Here is a 21,950-nt window from a genome sequence, read left to right as displayed (position 1 = left end):
TTAATACTAAAGACCCTCACATCTCTCTTAGGATCCTTGCAGATCTTTATTTGGATTCCAAAATTAGCTTTAAAAGTTAGCAGAAATGGCTATCTTTAGCCTATCTGGGTTATCGTAGACATATGGTATTGTACAGGTAACATGGGAGAGATTTAGAGGTGGCCAAGTATTTTTTTATTAATCCTTGTCTATAATCAGTGCTTTAAATGAAGGCTTATGAATTGCACTTGTCACCCTTTCTTATTATAATGTGCATATTAAAAATATCTTAGTGTATATCATAGAATATTGCTAAAGATAGGTAAATTTTGTTAATATAAGAAATATGTATATGCACAAGATATGCATTTATTTGGGAAACAAGTCATCATAACAATAACTATGAGAAGATCATTTAGGAACACTGCTGAATTAAAACATTTTAAAATCGTGTCCTATTTATAATCTATATTCTCTTCAGAGATGAACCATTATTTAACTCTTAATAGGGAAAAATTATTTTTGGTAGTTTTTATCAGGGGGTCATTTGGCACAACTTAAAATAGAAGAAGGCAATCTGTATAAGTGTATCATATTTGTTTATTTCATTCATTAAAGAGTAATTCTCCATCCCAGAGTCAACTCTTACTTAAAACCTCGTTAACCATATACAGTTTAAAAATCTTTTTCTTTCTTTGATTGTCTTATTATCCAGTTTTAGCCATTTTACTGAAAGTAACATTTTCAGTCTCTGGGTGATAGAAAACGAAATAGATTGCAGGGATAAAAACAGCTAAAAATAAATTATCACATTTATTAAGTTTAGTAAGAAATAAATTTTAAAACTAATGCTAATATGAATACTTGGAATATTTTTCTTGCTGTCTTTGTCCCTTGATATGATAAATAATTAAATGTTGACTCTATAGGAAGATGCTATGATTCTGAGCTTAAAATGGAATTCTGCAATGAAACTTCCCAATTGTGTCTCTTGATAGAGAATTTATCATTTTTGTTATCTCCTATACTACTCTTAATCTTTCTGTGTTCTTATAGATAAGGGGTTTCTGGTATAAGAGATTTGGGGCATTTGGCTGTGCTATGTTCTTTTTCCTGGGGAAAATTATAATCTGTGTATTCCTAAGTGTTAATCTAAAAGGTAAAATGTACATAAGTTTGTGCTTTGGGGAATGTGGGTAATGTGCTTTTTGTGGCTGTCTGTGGCTGTTGTTATTACAATCTTGCTTAAGTTGCATGCTTTGGCTATGACTTCTCTGACAACTTATGTGATCAGTTTGCTGTATTAAACTTGTTGATGATGGGGAGGGGAAGCAAAATTATATAGTAAATCAAAAATAGCCATTGCTTTTATGTGGTAACTGCATGTTATGTAATGTGGATTTTATTGTTACATATTTAAAGCCTGCGTTTTTATATGAGGTTTAAAAAATCCATATTTTTCATTACTCCTCCCTAGGTTCTGAGTCTTCTGGTAGTGTAGGGTCATCTACGGGCTCTCTTTCTCACATCCAGCAGCCTCTTCCAGGTACAGCTCTCAGCCAGTCTTCTCATGGCGCACCTGTCGTCTATCCAACTGTCAGCACTCATAGCTCTCTTTCCTTTGATGGTGGCCTAAATGGGCAAGTTGCATCTCCTAGCACTAGCTTCTTTTTGCTTCCCTTGGAAGCGGCAGGCATACCACCTGGCAGTATTCTGATCAACCCACAAACAGGTTGGTATCGAGAAAAAGGTGTTTATTTCAGTTGAGATATCAGGAGTTACTGAAAAAAAAACTGTGTATTAAATGTATTATTTGTATATGTGTTGTCAATTTTTTATTTTTCATGAGTAATTAGCATTTTCCCTAGAACTTTAATAAAACATTTCTGCTAGAAAATGTTACAAGATATATTTATATCAGGAAGTATTTTTCTCTTTGTGACATCCAGACATCACCTTTTAGGCTAACCATAATTGAAAAATGGTTCATTTCTTAGAAATGAGACAATGACCATTGAAAGAGCTTTATTTGATTTAAAAAAGTAAAAATTATCCTGGAGAAAATAGTATGCATTTCATGAGGAAGGAGAAAGTAAGCAGCTCTTATTCATTATAGAAAGAAGGAGAAGGAACATATAAATTATTGTCCTTCTGAATACAGTAATTTTTTCTCCTAAGGAAAAGGTAAGGCACATTTTATTATTAGAAAAAGGAAATAGGTAGTCCTTATGAATTAATATTGAAGACACATATTCTTTGCAGTTAGGTAATAATTCTCATCTTTTCAGCATGTATTATGTATCATGTACTGTGTTAGGTGCTTGAAACACATTACTTATCATCATTACAATCTTGGTAGGTGAAGTCCCTATTTACGTGTAAGGAAACTGAACTTCAGAGAGATTAAGAAACTGCAGTCATAATACATTTCATTATGCATGTCGTATGGGCAAATATAGAAAACATCTTTTAAAAGATCACATGAAGTTTGGTCTCTATTCAAAATGTTATGGCGCAGTAATTTTGTGAGAATGAGAACAACCTTATAAATCATTTGATAACCTTTCTTAGAAATTCGTACACTTAACTCATGTCACATCAGCACGGCAGTAGTTGGGCAAGATAAGTACAGGCGGGAGTGTCTCTGTGTGCTCCTGAACCTTTTCTTTTGTTTGTTGTAGAGAAAACCATGACTTGGAACTCATTACCTTCAGATTTCTTTGCATCTGTTTTTTAAGATAAAGTATTGGAACATTTGTTTCTATTAGAAGAAATGAATAACTGACTATTCAGAAATTCCGTTTTTGCTTAATAACCATTATCTTCTCCTTGAGATTTATTATATTACCAAACTTCTTGTTTTTCTGGAGCAGGATATAAGATGACTTAATATACTATTTACTATTACTTTTCATTCAAATCATTCTAATGATTTTTCAATGATATGAAAGATTCTACTGAATAGGAAATTATAGAATGAGCAACAGATCAACCTGTAATTGAATTGTATTCTTAATTTTAAATGAGTCCAAAAGTGATCTCTTTGCTTTTTGAGAACAGCATTACAACACATCCAACGTTTTCAAACGGCCCTTAAGTTACTTTTAAGCATGCTTCCACTCATATCTTCTCTACCATTTTTGTTCAAAATTACGTAACAATCAACAAATACCCAGCATTACTTGTTTTCATATAACTAAATTATCAAGAAACTTAATGAAAATTATTTGAATTTGAAGGACTTTTCCCACTTGGTATCAGTGGAACAATGTATTCTTCTCTCCCACAATTATTTTATTATGTCATAAGTTTCAGAAAGCAAATGGGTTTTACCATGGAAGAAAGGATATTATTAAGACAATTTTTAACAATTGTTCAGTCAGATTTCTCTTAACTTCTCTATTCTTCCCATTCTAAATGGGTATCATAGTATATTTCACATAGTCCCTTTTTTTTCTGTTCTTTTTTTTTTAAATAATATAGTGTATAGTGTAAGGAAAAATACTAATCTGTGTATCTGTTTACCTCTGCTTTGAAAAAAAAAAAGTTCTGGAAGAAGGGTATCCAAATTGTTAACTACAAGATTATGGGGGGATTTATTTTTTTTCGATCCCTATTTATTGGTTATTTTCCCACAATAAAAATATTTTCATAATAAGAAAAAGTTGTTCAGAACGTATGTGTAGAAAAGAGTAAAATTCATTTACTTAGGCACTTCAGATATCCCCCCAGTAATTAGTAAGCAATAACAATAAGCCTCTAAATCAATATTAAAGGTTTTTTTCATACCTGTGAATCAAGCTCACTAGAATTAAAAAATTATTTTACAAAATTCTTCAGAGTTCACAACTTACAACTTTAGAAGTTATAAAATAAGGACTCTGCCATCAAGTCCATGATTTGAAATTTGAAGCTGGCAAGCATTTTTAATTTTCATCCAGTGTTAATTTCACTAATTAAGCATATGCATTGTGGTCTATAAGTTAGCTCTTTCTCACTACGTAATAGAGGCTAATTAATAACATTCCAGTATCCCAAAGTCAAGAATTTTTTCTTAAAACTGAAATCGTTAAAGCACTGCAGGACCACAGTCCTATAACTGAATCCCTTGAGCAAGATATTCAGAATTCAGAGTTTTCGAAAAATGCTATGTATTATAAAATAACTCCAGGAGGTTTTAGAGCAGCACCTACATAGTAAAACACTGCAGCAGAATTTTCAAATATTTACTCTGTGAGAAACTTAACAGAAGACCATGGGGGAAGGGAAGGGGAAATAATAGTTACAAACAGGGAGGGAGGTAAACTACAAGAAACTTAAATACAGAGAACAAACTGGCGGGGGAGGGGGGTGGCGGGGAGGGAAAATAGGTGATAGACATTGAGGAGGGCACTTGTTGGGATGAGCACTGGGTGTTGTATGTAAGCCAGTTTGACAATAAATTATATTTTTAAAAAATGAAAAAAAAATTTACTCTAAGTGAGAAAAATAAAGACTATTAAAATAGGCTCAGGTATGGTCACACTTTGTTTCCTCTGCTAAGAAAATCTTTTGGTCTTCAGAAACTTGGCTTTGGGATTTTGAGTAAGGATTATAGACCTGTGTTACAGATTGTTCATAGAAATGACCTATGTTCGGTCTCAACTGTAAATGGTTTTTTTCCCTCCTCTTATAATTTTTCAGGTCAGCCCTTCATAAACCCAGATGGAAGTCCAGTTGTGTATAATCCTCCTATGACTCAACAACCTGTTAGAACCCAAGTGCCTGGACCTCCACAGCCACCTCTGCCACCCCCACCACCTCAACAACAAGCAGCTAATCACATTTTCTCACAGGTGCACATATCCATGATTACATAATGCTAAGTTCACCTCCCTTTATATATTTGGGTTTAAACTCAGTAATTATAATTATAATTGGGCTAGCCCAAGTATCTCTTAGAACTTTAATATTCTGCACCAGTGATGTCCCGCTCCCTGTTTGTAGGAAGAGAGGTTAACTTCACAGGATTTTCAGCTAATAAATACAGAATATATATTGGAAAGAAGGAAATTTCATATCTCATGAGCCTATATGGTGAGTATGTTCTCTGTATTCTACAACAGCAAGAGATGGACAAAAGGAATAAAAACAAAACTAAGATTATCCCAGTGAGCTAATAAGTAAGTTGTTCTAAGGTTCAACAGATCAAGAAGATAGAAGAAACTTAAGTTGCTCAAGTTCGGCAAGGTACTTTGCATCCCACCTATTCTACAAAAGAGGGAGGCAAAAACATTCTGAATTAGAATTCACAGAACCACTCTTAATAGTATCTTGAATTTGTAGAAATGTTTAAAGTTTGCACATACACTTTCACATTCTGGCTATTCCCATATAGATGTATTATTCATCCTTGGGGAACTTGATTATCCCAGTGTAAACTCATTTACTTTTGTTCTTTTAAAGGTTGTATAACATATCAAAGACAGCTTGTACAGTTAGTTACACCTCTTTTTCTCCATAAGACTATCTAAATATTCCACTGGTGAGAACTTGTAGAATACTTTCTTACGAAAGAAGTATGGAGATAAACTTGAACTAGGGAAATTTCATTAATTTTATTGGCAAGTTATATCGTTTGTGTAGTGCAAGGGTAAAGAATATATGAGCAGTGGTAATGTCATCAAATACTTTCAAAGTTTTGTAAATAATTGTGCCTCTGGCAATTAAGACTCCTAATATTGGGCAAGGTAGTTTATATAAAGTAGGATTTCTAGGTTTTTGATGTGCTTTTAAGACATACAAATCTGTGGGGGCGCCTGGGTGGCTCAGTCGGTTGGGCGACCGACTTCAGCTCAGGTCATGATCTCACAGTCCGTGAGTTCGAGCCCCGCATCGGGCTCTGTGCTGACAGCTCAGAGCCTGGAACCTGTTTCAGATTCTGTGTCTCCCTCTCTCTCTCACCCTCCCCCGTTCATGCTCTCTCTCTGTCTCAAAAATAAATAAACGTAAAAAAGAAATTTTTTTAAAAACCAAACATACAAATCTGTGAAGAGGAACTTACCTAAAAACTGTTTCCAAAGACTCCCATATCCACTTCCCAACCCCATTTGATTAAAAATGCACAGGTACACATTAGAATACGTAAAACGCCCTCCCTGGCCTTCTCTGCCTTGCCTTCATTCAGTTAGGTCCTGAAGTATTTCTCTTTCATCTTGTTGTCAGTTGCCTATGCCTTGCTACATATTTCACCAGGAGCTTTATAAGACTGATTTTCATTTCATTCAGTGGAAATAGTATTTGTCTGGTGGCTTCAAAAAAGTCTAAGGATTCATCTATGATTATATATTTCAGATTATTATCTCTTAGAAATAATTTTGTATGATTTAGATATGAGACTATCCTAAATAAAGGTGTAGATAGCTTAGTTTAGAAATAGAGCCTAGGGGCACCTGGGTGGCTCAGTTGGTTGAGGGTCTGACTTTGGCTTATGTCAGTGATTTCATGGTTTGTGAGTTCCAGCCCCACATTGGGCTCTCTGCTGTCAGCAAGGAACCCGCTACAGATCCTGTCCCCCTCTCCCTGTCCTCCCACCCTATTTGCTCTCTTTCTCTCAAAAAAAAATAAACATTTTAAAAAAGGAATAGAGCTTTAATGGACTATAATTTGAAATCTCAGGATATGCATCAAACTTCGTGGTTGATTGTCCTGGTGTTGCTTCAGGTGTTTCAGGTAATTCATCATCAGATACCAAAATAGAGAATTGATGAACAAATGATACTCAGTAACTACTTTCTTTCTGCACTGAGATAATCCATCCATGAAGTTTCAAATAACCAAACAAAATAATAGTATGATTTCCAAAGCCTTCAGATGGGCTGCATTTCTCAAAACCAGTCACTTTTAAGTGGATATTGTTTTGCAGCCATTTGCAATTTAAGTAGGAAAAGGAAGAGCTAAGGCTTTTCCTTTTCTAAGTGGTGTCAGAATTTCACTTTGAACAACGAGTCTTCCCGCCCACATTTGTCTCATTACCACTTGACACTCTCGGAGACATTAATTCATACCACTGGTGCTCATCGGACTCCTCTTTCTTTTATCTTACAGCCGACTAAAGCTTTTGTTTCATCTGACACTTACATAGTAGGTCAAGATGTCTGGAAGAAAGTTACGTCTTAATGGTTGTCTGACTTAATAACACACTGAATAGCCTGTGCTTGGAAGTTCTAAAACCACTGCACCTCATTTAGTTGTGATATGTGCTGTCATCTGCTAGGAAGCTTGCTAATTTCTAGTGAAGAGATTAGTGAGGAACCAGTGGCTCTATAGATCCTTCAGTTTTTACCTTGTTTAGTACTTTTGCTTTAGTTCTAGATCTTTTGTGAGATTCTATTTTTTTCATTTTTTAGGAACTATTGTGTTGATTTTGTGGGGGAAGTGTAACTCACCATACACATCTGAGTTGTCATAAGACTTTCCCCTTATTTAGATTATTTCCTTGGGAAGCTTATTCAGTTCGCTTATTTTACATTTTCAAAGTATTCTTTTAGGAAATACTGTCCAGACAGAGATTCATGTGTATACATTTTAAGCAAAAGTGAGAGTTTTCGTTAGATAAAATGACCTGGGTTCCTCCAGTGCTTGCTTACATGGCTGTCTACAGGTCACTTATCTTAGTCTGACTGTCACCTATATAACATGGATTATGAGAGTCTTTAAGCCAGTATGTGTATTACCCTTTTGTAATCAACTATCTAATATAAATATAAGACTGGGAAACTAAGTCAGATGCCACTGTTAGCCTGCGGATGGCCAGCTGTACTCCTTAAGGTTTGAAATGATTAAAACATTGTTCATTTTCTATAATGTCTGTTTTTGAGTGTCCCTGGGAAACATAAAACTTATCCTTATTTTTCTGAAATGCAGAAGTATATCATTAGTGAAAAAATTTCAGGTCACTAGTTTTTCAGCTCCACGTGGCATCTACTCTCTCAACCAAAATTTGTAGTTGCAAGACAAATGTGTTTATCTTCCTTGTGTAAAAGAGATAAGTTTATGTGTGTACATGTGCCTGTATGTATGTGTGTGCTGTTCTTTAGGCTGTTACTCTTAGTGGCACCCACAACATATTGTACTTTAAAAACTGCTAAAATTAAAAAAGTAAATAAATTTTTTAAAGTGAAAATTGTTAGAATTCAGGCCCTATGGTCCCAAAAGAGTATTTAATCATGCCTTATCAGATAGTAATTGGCATAGATACTATGTTAAGTTTTCATTGTCTGATAATGAATGAAGTTTTTCTTTTATTTAGTTTTATAATGCTAAATAGAACAGCCCCTCCATCAAACCAGGAAGTAAGAATGAGTGGTTTTGTTTTTACTGACTTAACCTAGGAGTTTGGGTTAGATAATAGGATTTGAAATGTCTAAATTACCTGTTTCTATGAATCTAATAAATATGTTTATGAAAAAAATTATATATTAAAACATAGGTATGTTTTTTAAATTTTTACTGTGTAGAGTTTCTTCATTTAGCATTGTTTTTGTTGTTTCCTATTATTGTTGTTTAAGACCACTTTATAAATATAGTTTAAGCTCTTGCCAAAAAAGTGTCCATTTTATGCAATTCTTGTAACATTTTATTCTGACATTAACATTGTTTGCCAACCTGTTATTCCTTAGCCTGTTCGTCCTCTGCAGTCCTCTTCACAGCCTGTTCAGTACTCTACAGCCCCTTACCCATCCCCGCTCCTGCCAGTCTCACCCACCCAGCAATACTCCGTGGTACTATATCTCTATTCACCTCCTGCATTGTTTCTGTGGGTGGATGTGTGATGGATGCTCATGAATGTGATTAATGTGATATGATCTTTTGTGACTATTTAAAGTCCTAGACACATATACTGAAAAAGTGTTTCTAACTTGTATTAGAAATAGTTTACTGTCTACTGTAGAATATTTGTTATATTGACTTATTATAGTGATTATATAAATCCCAATTTTTTCCTGCTTTTCCACAATGAAATGATTTTCAGGTTGACAATTCTAGTCCTAAAATGGTTTAGCTACTTTTCTCCTTGAGATCAGTGCAATCTGTGCAATCTTGGAGTGGCAGCCTTCATCTGGGTTTAAGGCTTTCTGTTCTTTCCCCAGTACATAGGTCCCGTAGACTTATCCCAGTTATTAGGGTGAATTGGAGCTTATGATTACATAAGATATTCTTCTAAGTATATTCCCAAGAAGATCTCTAGATATTTAATCTGTGACTGTAATGAATGGTACCTTCTTCAATCCAAAGTATGCCCTAAATTCTACCTCTCAGAGTTTACAAGCACCAGGGCCATGTGTTCTCTCTGTGACCTTCTATAGTTACTAAGTATATGAGACAACAATGTAAAAGTTGGAATGGAATTCCTGCCTAGGGCCTAACATGAAATGAGTATTCAATAAATGTTACTTCCCTTCCCTTCCCTTAAAATGAGTCTCCCTAAACAGCCTAATAGACTTTTCCCGGTGGTGCTGTTATTTTTTGAATATATGGCATCATATTTTGACACTACTTTTTAGGTTAAATTACAAGCTATGTCTTAAAATCACTTGACATTTTGTAGAAACGTTTTCTTATATTGAGAGTGTTTTTGCGTTGAGCTGGGGGCAACCTTATTTACCAGCATTGGCTGTGAATGATTTTCAAAAATCACTTCCAATCTGTAAAAATAAAATTTTGCCAGCATTGAGAAGATCAAAAGTATCAATGAACATAACATAAAAGCCTCAAAAATGTTTTGAAAAATGGCAGATTGTTGGAATAAGAAAATGACTTTTTTTCGAGACGACTCTGATGGTGGTGTATAGTTAAAATATTTGGCCAGATTACTGTGTAATTACAACTAATAGGTATATTTTAGTACATTTTTCCCTTTTGAAACTATTCATTGAATTAGGCTAATAATGCTAGAGTGTGTCAGAGCAAGCATAAAACCATGTATTTCCAGTCATTAAATCAGGTACCCCTTTTCAGTTCCCTGTCTTTTCCATAGCTGTAATGTACTTTGCAAAAACCAGCAGACTAGAAATTGCAGATGTGTCGACTTTGATCTGACAACTCAGTTGCCACAATTTTTTTTAAGTAACTTTTTCCAAAATTCTCTTCTTAACAAAATGTGGTATATATTGTTGCCAATCTCTGGCTCTTTGGGAGCAAGGGGATGCCATTTTAACCCCATTTTTGTCATTTCAATGATATTATCTAGACTAGTCAGAACTGGTCCTTAGGCTGTTGAATGAGAGAAAACATTTGTCAGATGGCATGTACATTATAAACCTCTCTTGGCTGGACATGATTCGCCTGCTCACCAAGTAGCAAAAGCAATAGGAAACTCATCTCGATTACATTTGTCAACATCTGACTTTAGGAAGAGACTGAAAAACCCTAGAGAAGAATAGAATTTATGGCCAAATTATTTTTGAGAGATTAGAAGACTGGGGTGGATTTTATGCATTTTTTTTTTTCATTTGTGCTAGTATTTTCAGCAGGTGTGATAAGATAAACAGCGGTGCCTAGAACCAGAATCTTGCCTTTTAGGAAAAGGGGTAGAATAATTAGTACTGTGCCTTGTTAGTTACCCGGTCCTTGAAGTCCTTTGAGGAGATGTTAATTTATAATATAAGTATGTCCAGTTTTCACTTCACGCATCCTTATGTGTCTTTAATCATCATTTAGATAAGTGTCTTTTCATTTTTTTGTGTGAAATGTTTTTACACCCTACTCTTCTGCATGCTTTGCAATCCATTAGATCTACTTTAAAAGTAATTTATTAATGACAGCATTATAATACTCCTACTTTCCTGCCTTAGAGTTCTAATTTTATTGAAGCTGTTCTATTAAATCAAATCTGTTATAGATACATGATACCCATACTACTGCAGTTCATCTTCAAATACATGAAGTATTTTTTTTTTTTTAGAAGTTTGGTTTACGTGTGTATGGAAGGCTTACTGATTTCTGACTTTTCCCTTTTTTTTTTAGCAGGACAACCTTGGGTCTCAGTTTAGCCACATGAGTCTTGCCCGCCAGCCATCTGCAGATGGTTCTGACCCTCATGCCACCATGTTCCAGTCCACTGTTGTTCTTCAGTCCCCACAGCAGTCTGGTTATATCATGACGGCAGCCCCTCCACCACCACCGCCACCACCACCTCCTCCCCCTCCTCTGCCACCTGGGCAGCCAGTCCCTTCTGCTGGCTATGCTGCCTCTGGCCATCCTGTCAGCCAGCCTGTGCTTCAGCAGCAGGGATATATTCAGCAGCCCTCACCACAGGTACGTCGCTTTCTCACCTTTTAACCTTAGAGAGCTTACTTTTTATTTCACATGGAGAGAATCTGTGAGAATGTGTATATAAACAAAGCTGGCCATCATCTTCCCTTCTCAGCCACATAACTAGTAGATACTTCAGTTAGATAAAGTATGTCACTTCTGAGTTTCCTTTTAACTGATAGATTTGTTTTAATTAGCTTACAAGAAACACAATAAGGTAGGTACACCATAAAAATAAACTGATGTGTTCAGGTCGGTTTGGGGAGAATTAACATCATAATACTATCAAACCTTTCAATGCAGGAACATGTTATCTGTCTACATTTACATGAATATTCCTTAATTTTTCCCAACAGTATTTTGTAGTTTTAATTATACAAGTACTGCATATATTTTATTAAATATATCTCTAAGTATGTAATGTTTTTTAATGATATTTTAAAGGAGATTATTTTAAAATTTCATTTTCTGTTCATCATTTGCTAGTATGTAGAAATAAAGTTGATTTTTGTGCATTTATCTTAAATCCTGTGGACTTTCTAAATTTAATTATTCTAGTACTTTTTTACAGACTGCTTAGGATTTTCTATATTGAAGACCATTTCTACATATATTATCCTTTCCAATATATATGCCTTTTATTCCTCTGTCTTGCCTTATTGTATTGTCTATGAGCTCTGATGTTGAATATACACACAACATAACAGGGGGAAGTAAATTCCCTAGAATTCATTTATTAACTTAAGGCTAGGTTTTGAAAGTATATATTCTTCCTTGTTCCCAGTCTTAGGGGAAAGCATTCTGTCTTTCATCATTAACTGTGATATTATCTGTGGGGTTTTTGCCCTCTATGAGGTTGAGGAAATTCTCTTAGTTTGTTGAGAGTTTTTACCATGAATTGAGTATTAAGTCTTATAAAATGTCTTTTTCTTTGTTGAAATGATCATGTGATTTTTTTTCTCCACTTCACTCTCTTAATACAGTGAATTATTCTGACTTCTGAATGTTAAGTTAACCTTTTATTTCAGGAACATACTCCCACTTGGTCATGATATAACATCTTTTTATATATCACTGGATTCATTCGACTTTTCTTACGGATTTTTGCATGAATGTTCATAATGGATATGGGTCTATGGTTTGCTTATAATGTCTTTTTCAGGTTATAGTATCAGGATGGCACTGATACTGGCCTCAAAATGAATTAGATATTATTGCCTCCTTAATTTCCTAAAGCACTTTGTGTAGGACTCTCCTCTTAAATGTTTGCTAGAATTCACTGATGCATCCATCTGGATCTGGAGTTATTTTGTGGAGAAGATTCTAAAATTACAAATTCAGTTTTTTAGTAGATACAGAGCTAATCCAATTTTCTATTTCTTTTTGGATCAGATTTCATAGTTTGTATAATTTAATTATATTTTCAAATTTATTGGCAAACAGTTGCTCATAATATCCACCTTATAATTTTAGTATCTTGAAGATCTTTAATGGTATCACCTATGTAATTCTTAATGTTGGTAATTTCATTCTTCTCTCTTCTTTGTGTCTTATTTACTTAAGAGATTTATCAATTCCATCAATGTTTTTAGAAAACCAATTTAGAGTTTCAGGGCACCTGGGTGGCTCAGTCAGTTAAGCGTTCTCTTGATTTCAGTTCAGGTCATGATCTCTCTCCAGCTCAGGCATGCATATTCATATTCTCACTCTCTCTCTCTCTCTCTCTCTTTCTCTTTCTTTCTCTCTCTCTCTCCCCCTCTCCCTCCCTCCCCACCTTCCTTAAACAATAAAAAAAAATAAAAAACCAATTTAGGGTTTTATTAATTTTATTATCCATTTTCTGTTTGAGCTACTTCTGCCTTTACCATTATTTTCTTCCTTCCACTTATTTTAAGGGTTTATTTGCTTTTTTGTTTCTGGCTTTTTAAGGTGGAAGCATAGATCACTGATTTTTTATTGTTCTTCCTTTCTAAGTTTTTTTATGTTATAAATTTCCCTCTAAAGCACCATTTTAGCTGCAATTCATAAAACTGGATATGTTGTGTGTTTGTTATTTCATTCAAAATCTCTCTCTCTTTTTTGTATGTGACTTTTTTGACCCATGATTTGTCTAGAAGTGTGTTATTTAATGTCCAAATATTTGGGGCTTTCTAAATACCTTACTGTTTTGATTTCTGTTTTAATTTCATGTGGTCAGAGAACCTACTCTAAGATTTGTTTTGGAATCTCTTGAGTCTTCTTTTATTTCCCAGTATGTAGTCTTTTGGGGGCAAGATCCATGTGCACTTGAAAGCATTTGTATTCTATCATTTTAGTGTTTATGATTTTTTTGGTTTGTTTTGAGGTAAAGTTCACATAATATAAAATTAACTATTTTAAAGTGAACACTTCACTGACATTTAGTGCATATACAGTGTTTTGCAACTATCACCTCTCTCTAGTTCCAAAACATTTTTATTTTCATCACCCCAAAAGAAAACTCTGTATTCATTAAGCAGTTATTACCCATTTGCCCTCTCCCCCAGCCCTTGGAACCACCAATCTGCATTCTGTCTCTAAGGATTTACCTATTCTGGATACTTCATATTAATGGAATCATGCCATATTGTTACCTTTTGTGTCTGGCTTTTTTAACCTAACACAGTGTTTGAGGGTTAATCCATGTTGTAGCATGTATCAGTACCTCATTCCTTCTTAGGTCTGGATAATATGCCATTGTTTGTATATACCACCGTTTGTTCATTTTTCAACCATTAATGGGTTTGGGATGTTTCTACCCTTTGCACATTGTGAATAGTGCTGTTATGAACATGGAGGTACGTGTATTTGTTCAAGTATATGTTCTCATTTATTTGGGTATATACCTAGGAATAAAATTGCTGAATTATATGGTAATTCTGTGTTTAATTTTTTGAGGAATCACCAGGCTTTCTATGGTGTCATTTTATATTCCTATCTGCAATGTATTGAGGTTCCAGTTTTTCCACATTTTGGCAGTAACACTTATTATTTCCCTTTTAAAAAATTATTATTATCCTAGCCATCCTTTGGGTGTGAAATAGATATCTCGTTGTGGTTTTGACTTGTATTTCCCTAATGATTGGTTAATCATTTGTTCATACGCTTGTTGGCCATTATCTGTCTCCTTTGGAGAAATGTCTGTTGTAAGTCCTTTGCCATTTTTTTCAGGAGATTGTCTTTTTGTTGAGTTGTAAGAGTTCCTTACATATTCTGTATACTAGACCCTTATCAGGTGTGTGATTTGCAAAGATGTTCACCATTCTGTAGTTGTCCTTTGACTTTTTGATAACGTCCTTAATTAGTTATCAAAACTTTAATTTTGATGAAATCCACTTTATCCTTTTTTTTTTTTTTTTTTTTTTCATTTTACTGCTGATACTTTTAATATCATATCTAAGAATCCATTGCCAAATCCAAGGTCATGAAGATTTTATCCCTGTTTTCTTTTAAGAGTTTCTTGGTCTTGGGCACCTGAGTGGCTCAGTGGGATTAGTGTCCGAGTTCAGCTCAGGCCATGATCTCACACTTAGTGAGTTTGAGTCCTGTGTCAGGCTTTCTGCTGTTGCTGTCAGAGCCTGCCTTGGATCCTCTGTCCCCATGTCTGCCTCTCCCCTGCTCACACACACACTCTTTCTCTCTCTCTGTCTCTCAAAAATAAACATTAAAAAAAAAAAAGTTTTATGGTCTTTAGCTCCAATAGGTAGATCTTTTATCCATTAGAGTTAATTTTTGCGTATGATAATGACGTGTAAGAGTCCCAACGTCATTCTTTTGTGTGTATTTGTTTGTTCTGGTATCATTTATTGAAGACCCTGTTCTTTTCCCATTGAATGGTGTTGGTACTCTGGTTTATTGGTATCAAATAAACTCTTACTTTTGCTATTCTCTGTTTCTACCTTTATGCCAGTACTGCACTATTTTATTACTATACCTTTGTGGTAAGTTTTAAAATCAGGAAATGTGAGTCCTCCATCTTTCTTCTTCTTCTTCCTTTCTTTCTTTTTTTTTTTTTTTAAAGAGACAGAAAGAGCAAGCAGGGGAGGGGCAGAGAGGGAGAGGAAGAACCCCAAGCAGGCTTCCCGCTGTCAACGCGAAGCCGGATGCAGGGCCTGAATTCACAAACCGCTAGATCATGACCTGAGCCATAACCGAGAGTTGGACATTTAACCAACTGAGCCACCCAGGCACCCCAACTTTGTCCTTTTTTAAGATTGCTTTGGCTACTGGGCTATGTGGCTTATGGTTCCATATAAATATGATGTTTGGTTTTTTCACTTCTGCAAGACACCATTGGAATTTTGATAGAGATTGCATTGAATCTGTGGATTGCTTTGGATATTATTGTAGCTTAATACTAAATCTTCCAATCTTAATGAACATGGGGTATCTTTCCATTAATTTAGCTTATCTTAATCTCTTTCATTTTTTACTTTTTTTTTTTTTTTGCATTTATTATTCTCTAAGTATCAGTTGAGTCAGTGTTGTTGGTTAGATTCTTTTAGATCTTTTGTCCAGTTCTGTCAATAAGTGATAGTGGTTGGGGTACCTGGGCGGCTCAGTCAGTTAAGTGTCTGACTTTGGCGCCCTCCATGGGGCTCTGTGCTGACAGCTCAGAGCCTGGAACCTGCTTCAGATTCTGTGTCTCTCTCTCTCTCTCTCTGCCCTCCCCCACTCACACTCTGTCTGTATCTCTGTCTCTCAAAAACAAATGAACATTTTAAAAAAAAATTTTTTTAATTAAGTGATAGTGGATTGGTCTATGTCTCCCTTACATTCTGCCAGTTTTGTATAGTGTTGGAACCTATAGTAAGCAATGAAATGTTTTTCTCTCTTAAAACCTATTTTATCTGACAAATCTAGTGACTTCAGCATTCTTTTGATGAGCATTTAAATGGTATCTTTTTTTATCTTATTTGCACGCTCGATTTTTTTTTTTTTAATTTTTTTAATGTTTATTTATTTTTGAGAGGCAGAGAGACTGAGCACAAGCAGGGGAGGAACAGAGAGAGATGGAGACACAGAATCCAAAGCAGGCTCCAGGCTCTGAGCTGTCAGCCCAGAGCCCAATCTGGGGCTCAAATTCATGATCTGTGAGATCATGACCTGAGCCGAAATGGGACGCTCAACTGACTGAGCCACCTAGGCACCCTTGAATGCTCAGTATTTAAAGTCTATCTTTTGCATATAGTGTATAGTTCATCTTTTCTGTCCTATCCAGTCTCATTGGAGTGTCTGGTCCTTTTATCTTTAGTATGTCTATTGACATGGCTAAATGCAGGGATACCACAATGCTATTTGTTTTCCATTTGTTTTATCTCTGTTTTATTCCTATATCCTTCCTTTCCTGCCTTTTGTATTATTTGAATTCTTTTAGTATTACATTTGATTTTTCCTTTGTCCTTTTTTTCTTTTGCCTTAAACAATGTCTTTTTTTTAAGTTTATATACTTATTTTGAGAGAGAGAGAGAGAGAGAGAGAGAGAACGCGCGCGTATGCATGCACATTCACTCATACAAGCAAGGTAGGGGCAGAAAGAGAGGGAGAATCCCAAGCAGGATCCACTCTCTTAGTACAGAGCCTGACACGGGGCTCACACTCACAAAACCATGAGATCGTGACCTGAGCTGAAATCAAGAGTCAGGTGCTTAACCAACTGAGTCACCCAGGCACCCCAGTGATATCCTTTTTAATTAAGGGGGAGAAAAGAATATACTGTTATTTATATACATACATATACTGAAAAGTATAATAATGGATTAAGATCTGAAATCAGGAAAACCTATTGTTCGCTGATACCTCCAGGAACAGTTAAGGGACCACATGTGTATTGTATCTAATGTTTCAGAATCAGAAGAATGTTATAGTAAATTTAGGAGATTCTTGGCTTATAACTGATACAGAAATTATGTACTCCAGCTGGTTTCCAGATGAAATGGGCATTCTTTAAGATGTCTACAGGTGTCTCTTTGAGAAGTAATCCAATTGGAAGAGCAGAACCTGAAAGAGCTTATGAAGCTACTAAAGTTAATTTACCACATATTTCTACATCACTGAATTAATTGTTTATTCCTTATTCCAAACTAGGTCAGATTAAGAGAAATGCACAACTAGTATAAATAGCTCCAGAAGGAGGTGCACCTAGTTGGCTCAGTTGGTTAAGTGTCCACCTTTGGCTCAGGTCGTGATCTTATGGTTCATGGGTTCGAGCTGCCCATCAGGCTCTGTGCTGACAGCTCAGAGCCTGGAGCCTGCTTCAGATTCTGTGTCTCCCTCTCTCTCTCTGCCCCTTCCCTGTCTGCATGCACATGCTCTCTCTCTTTCTCTCTCTCCCAAAAATAAATAAAGATTAAAAAAAATTTTTTAAATAGCACCAGAAGTAAATATAATCAAGCTAGTCTTACTGTTTTTACCCCCAGCTTTATTAAGGTATAATTGACAAATAGGATTTGTATTGGCATTTTAATTTACATTAGAAATATGAGAAAAATTAAAAAATGGAACCAGCGCAACTGTGTATTAGTGTGGGAATAGATAAACTGACTAATTTATACAATGATTGCAGTTCATATATCAAATTGGATGAGCTAGCAGTATATATGTTTCAACCAAGAGAAGTCTCAAAAAAGAATGTTAATTGCAAAATAATTTGCATGGAGTTGTATATAGTACAGTAGTATAATGTAAATTTTTTAGATCCTCAACAATTTTCTGTATGGATAACAGATATACATATATAGTAGAGGTTCCAAAACATTTATAACAAAGATACACACCAACTATGGGATAATGGTTTTTCTGTTGAATATAGGACAAAAGAATGCTAGAGTAAGCCTTTAGCTATTTTAATAGTGTTTGGTTTTATAAAACAGAGAAAGAAATCGGAAACAAATATGGCCAAAAAATTTAAACCTACTAAATGTAATTGCCAGGTATATTGGTAGGTGTCTTTTGTTATGTATCCTGTATGCTTGAAATTTTTAAAAATTTTTTCACATAAATGTAAAAGCTAAGAAAATGTATTTTTGGGTAGTGATGGAATTATTACTCATTACATTCTGTTGTTCCTCAGAGAAAACATTTCTTTGCAAGTGAAACTGATTTTTCTTCCTCAACACTTATCCTAGATGCCAGCCTGTTACTGTGCTCCAGGCCACTATCACTCTGGTCAACCTCAGTATCGCCCAATCCCTTCTGTCCATTACAATTCACATCTAAACCAACCACTGCCACAGCCTGCACAGCAGACAGGTGAGTAATATTTCTGAGGCCATGATTTCTTAGCTATGGATATTGCTTTTTTCATTCTGCTTTATTTCAGTGTTACTATTATGATGTTAACCACACTCCATCTATCAAGGGTCTCAGACATGGGCATATGAATATGCAAACCAGTGAGATTAAGAGTGGGCAAATCTTAGCACCTGCCAGAAAATGACACTGTCAGGTTTATATGCTAACGTGTACAGAACCACAAACCATAATGTGAAGACTGTACCATGCCAAGCAAAGTGGTGAGCAGCTTCCTATTACTCACTGCCATTGTAGTGAAGCCTCCTTTGCAGCCTGATAATCCACCTCTGTTAACAACAAAAGACAGACTCGGCAAGCTAAGATACCTCCTGAACAGCTAACTAGAAGCAAGAATCAAAGTGACCTAACTGTGAGAATCTAGCCTGGTGAAAATATTTTGATGTCTTGGACTCACTGTGCCTTTAAAAGGAATGATGTTCTAAAACATCTTTTTTGTGTTTTGTTTTTCAGTATGCCGGTTGTATAGTGAAAGGTATTTTTAAACCAAATGCAATCTAATACTAAGAATATCAAATATATTAAAACTGAAAAGATCCTTTTCCTTTTGCCCCTCTCAAATTTTCTTTAATCTTTCTGTGAAAACAACTGTGACTTCAGTATAAAAAACTATCTTTACTGAATTCATTTCTTTCTGTGCTTCCCACCTAGATTTGTGATTCTGCCCCAGATGTGTAATAAGGTACTTTTTAGCCTTTCATCACTCTAGTGTAGAAGTGGTATGTTTCTTGGCATCTTTGAGACTGTATTAGCTGGTTGTCACTGTCGGAGGCTCTCAGGCTACATCAGCGTGAGTCACTGAGGCCACATAACCCTCCACTTAGGCAGTTTCTTGCTCTTGATATTATGTGCCACTCTTAAGGGGAACCGCAGTTTTAGGAGAAGGACGCCTACACAGGGCAATCTGATGAGAAGTGTCTGTGCTTCTCCTCATTCATGCACTCTTCAGTGATCATTGTGACTCACCAACTTCCTTAACCCGTTAGGATTGTTACTTATCATTCCTGTGGGGGAGCTGCCAGGTTTTTAATCCTTTGCTCCTAGGAGTTGTCTTAGACTTAGTGTTAGGTCTTTCTTTTTTTGTTTTACTAGCCCTGTATTGTATGTGTGACAAATGTTCTTCTGAAGGATGTTGAATGCAAGCATTGGTCATTTTAGCCAACTTCTGTCTTAATTATGACTCCGTTTAATTCAAGTTTTCCTGAAGTTTATAGTACAATCCACTTCAAACAATATAAACTAATACATGCCCTAATTTTGAAAGTCATCAAAAGTTATTCTTTATAGATGGGAGCATTCATCGTGACACCATTCATTCATTAGTTTTAAATACATTGTTGTTCTAATAGAAATTATTTTGTGAGTTTTCCTGGGCTACAGTGACTAACTTTTCATATTGTTTCTCTTTTGATTCTTTTCTTCCAAAATTATAATACAGATTACAGCTAATGTCATAACAAAAAAGAAATTTACCTTCAGTCTCTGCATTCCAATATCTTGTGTGTGACTAATTCGTTTCATACAGCCTATTAATGAGGCATGCAAAGATCCTTTACTCCATGTTTATATGAATTTACAAGTTTCGTTCTTTTCCATGGCTAAATTTTTATTCCTCTCCATTGTCAAACTGCCTACAGAATTGAAACTTTTAATCACAGGTTGGACCAATGGGGTTTTACAAATGCATCTCAGGAAAAATATTCCCACTAAATGGAGAACAGCTGAATATGCCACTCCTCGCAATTGAGGGCCAAAATATCTGTGTGACAGACAGTACGTGTTTTACAATCAGTGATATTTTCATTGTGGATTTTTCCTAATGCTAGTTAAGGTGAGAAGGAGGGAAACAGAGTACATCTGTATAGTACAGGCACAGAAAAACAGTTTTTGTGAACAGTTTTTAAATGTTGTGTTTGACTCTTAAAGTTACCATAATGTAACATGTTATAGAATCTGTTCTTCCAATTATTTTATGTACTATCATCTCAGTTTATACCTTAAGTTAGTTGAACATCATTCAGTTTGAAGAAAAAAAGAAATCCTCAAATCATCCTTATCTGAAAGGGAAGGAAATTTGTTATGCTAATAAGTACAAGAGCAAATCCCTCTTTAAAGAAAAGTTCAGTAGTGCCAGTGGCAAGTATTGTGTTGGTAATTATAACCTTTTTGTGGAATTAGTAGGATTTGAACTACTAAAAAACTCAAAATGGAAAGATTTTTTTTGTAGTTAGTTAATGGTTATTTTTTGTTAAAGCTTACAGAAAAGTGTGCATGTATGTTTGTGTGTGTCCTAATAGAAAAGTAAAATGCATTGGGAAATGAACAAGGCAATTTTTTCTGTGTTTTTTTTAACAAATTTATAGCAATTTATGTCTCAGTAATTAACATTTTTTTATATACACATTATACTTTCTGGATTTCATTCTTTTATTCTTTTCCTTATATTTCCCTATGTACATTCCACCATCCCAATCTGATTAAAATTAGAAATAATTTATTACATCTCTTACCTTTTTGTTTCTTGCCAAACAACATTTAGTCAAGCAGCATATTATTTTCTTGTATTACATAAAAGGGTAAAACTATTCAACCAAATAATGAAAACATTAATAGATTAGTAACAGTTTTTCTTCACTGGAGCACAATAAATAAGTAATCTTTAAATTAAATATTCATAAACCAGGGGATATGGCAGGAAAAAATGTAAAACTTTCTTCTCTTTTCCCTTTTGGGGGCAGGAAGGTGGTTGGGGAGATATCTCAAGGATAAAATGCTTTGGTCTTCTATCCATGGGAATGCCAGAGGTCCACAATAGTTGTTAATCTCCTTAACAACAAACCTCCCATCTATTATGAGATATGAATTGAAAATAGTATTATCATTATTGTTGGGGAATGAATATATATATATCTTGTGTTATGAATCTGAAACTGTCACGGTCATTCAAAACAAGGTTAAGTCAACCCCAATCAGCAGAGGCAGAAGAAATTCTGGCTACATAAGGCATTTCAGGCAGTGCATTGTATAGTATGAAAGAAAACAAAATAGGAATAAAATCCTGTTAGCCTCATTCATTTTTAACTGGTATTAGGTCTATCACTTAAAGCTTCTGGGTTTCATTTTACTTACTGGCAAAGTAAGGGAGTTTTGCTGTATTGTCTGTTGAAGCCTCTGTGAACTCTAAAATTCCATGATACTGTGTTTCTAGCTTATGTGAGTCATTTCTAGTTGAGGAAGGTGAAATATTGGAGGATTGGTTTGTAGTAGCTTAGTGACTTACTGTCAAAAACTGGAGTCACACAAGCAACTATTTCAAAAGAAATGGTTACCTGCCACTTGTAATAATA

At 35.0% G+C, this 21,950-nt stretch overlaps 1 protein-coding gene across 14 annotated transcripts in view; it reads left to right on the top strand.

Annotated features, from left to right (window-relative positions):
* R3HDM1 (R3H domain containing 1) overlaps positions 1-21,950 on the top strand; it is a 202,263-nt gene that overhangs the window by 111,537 nt on the left and 68,776 nt on the right. For 7 of the 14 annotated variants that reach the window (XM_053909251.1, XM_053909274.1, XM_053909266.1 and 4 more), the window contains 5 exons: positions 1,457-1,711; positions 4,663-4,814; positions 8,640-8,741; positions 10,987-11,277; positions 18,420-18,543. In XM_053909251.1, coding sequence (XP_053765226.1) covers positions 1,457-1,711; positions 4,663-4,814; positions 8,640-8,741; positions 10,987-11,277; positions 18,420-18,543 — 924 coding nt within the window. The remainder of the gene's footprint in view (positions 1-1,456; positions 1,712-4,662; positions 4,815-8,639; positions 8,742-10,986; positions 11,278-18,419; positions 18,544-21,950) is intronic. The other 7 variants (XM_053909285.1, XM_053909281.1, XM_053909276.1 and 4 more) reach the window with 6 other exon arrangements.

This window comes from Panthera pardus, unplaced genomic scaffold (assembly GCF_024362965.1).
Source record: "Panthera pardus isolate Hobbes unplaced genomic scaffold, ASM2436296v1 HiC_scaffold_10, whole genome shotgun sequence".
Lineage (NCBI taxonomy): Eukaryota > Metazoa > Chordata > Mammalia > Carnivora > Felidae > Panthera > Panthera pardus.
The sequence above is the reverse complement of the archived record's forward strand: the minus strand, read 5'-3'. Positions and strand labels throughout refer to the sequence as shown.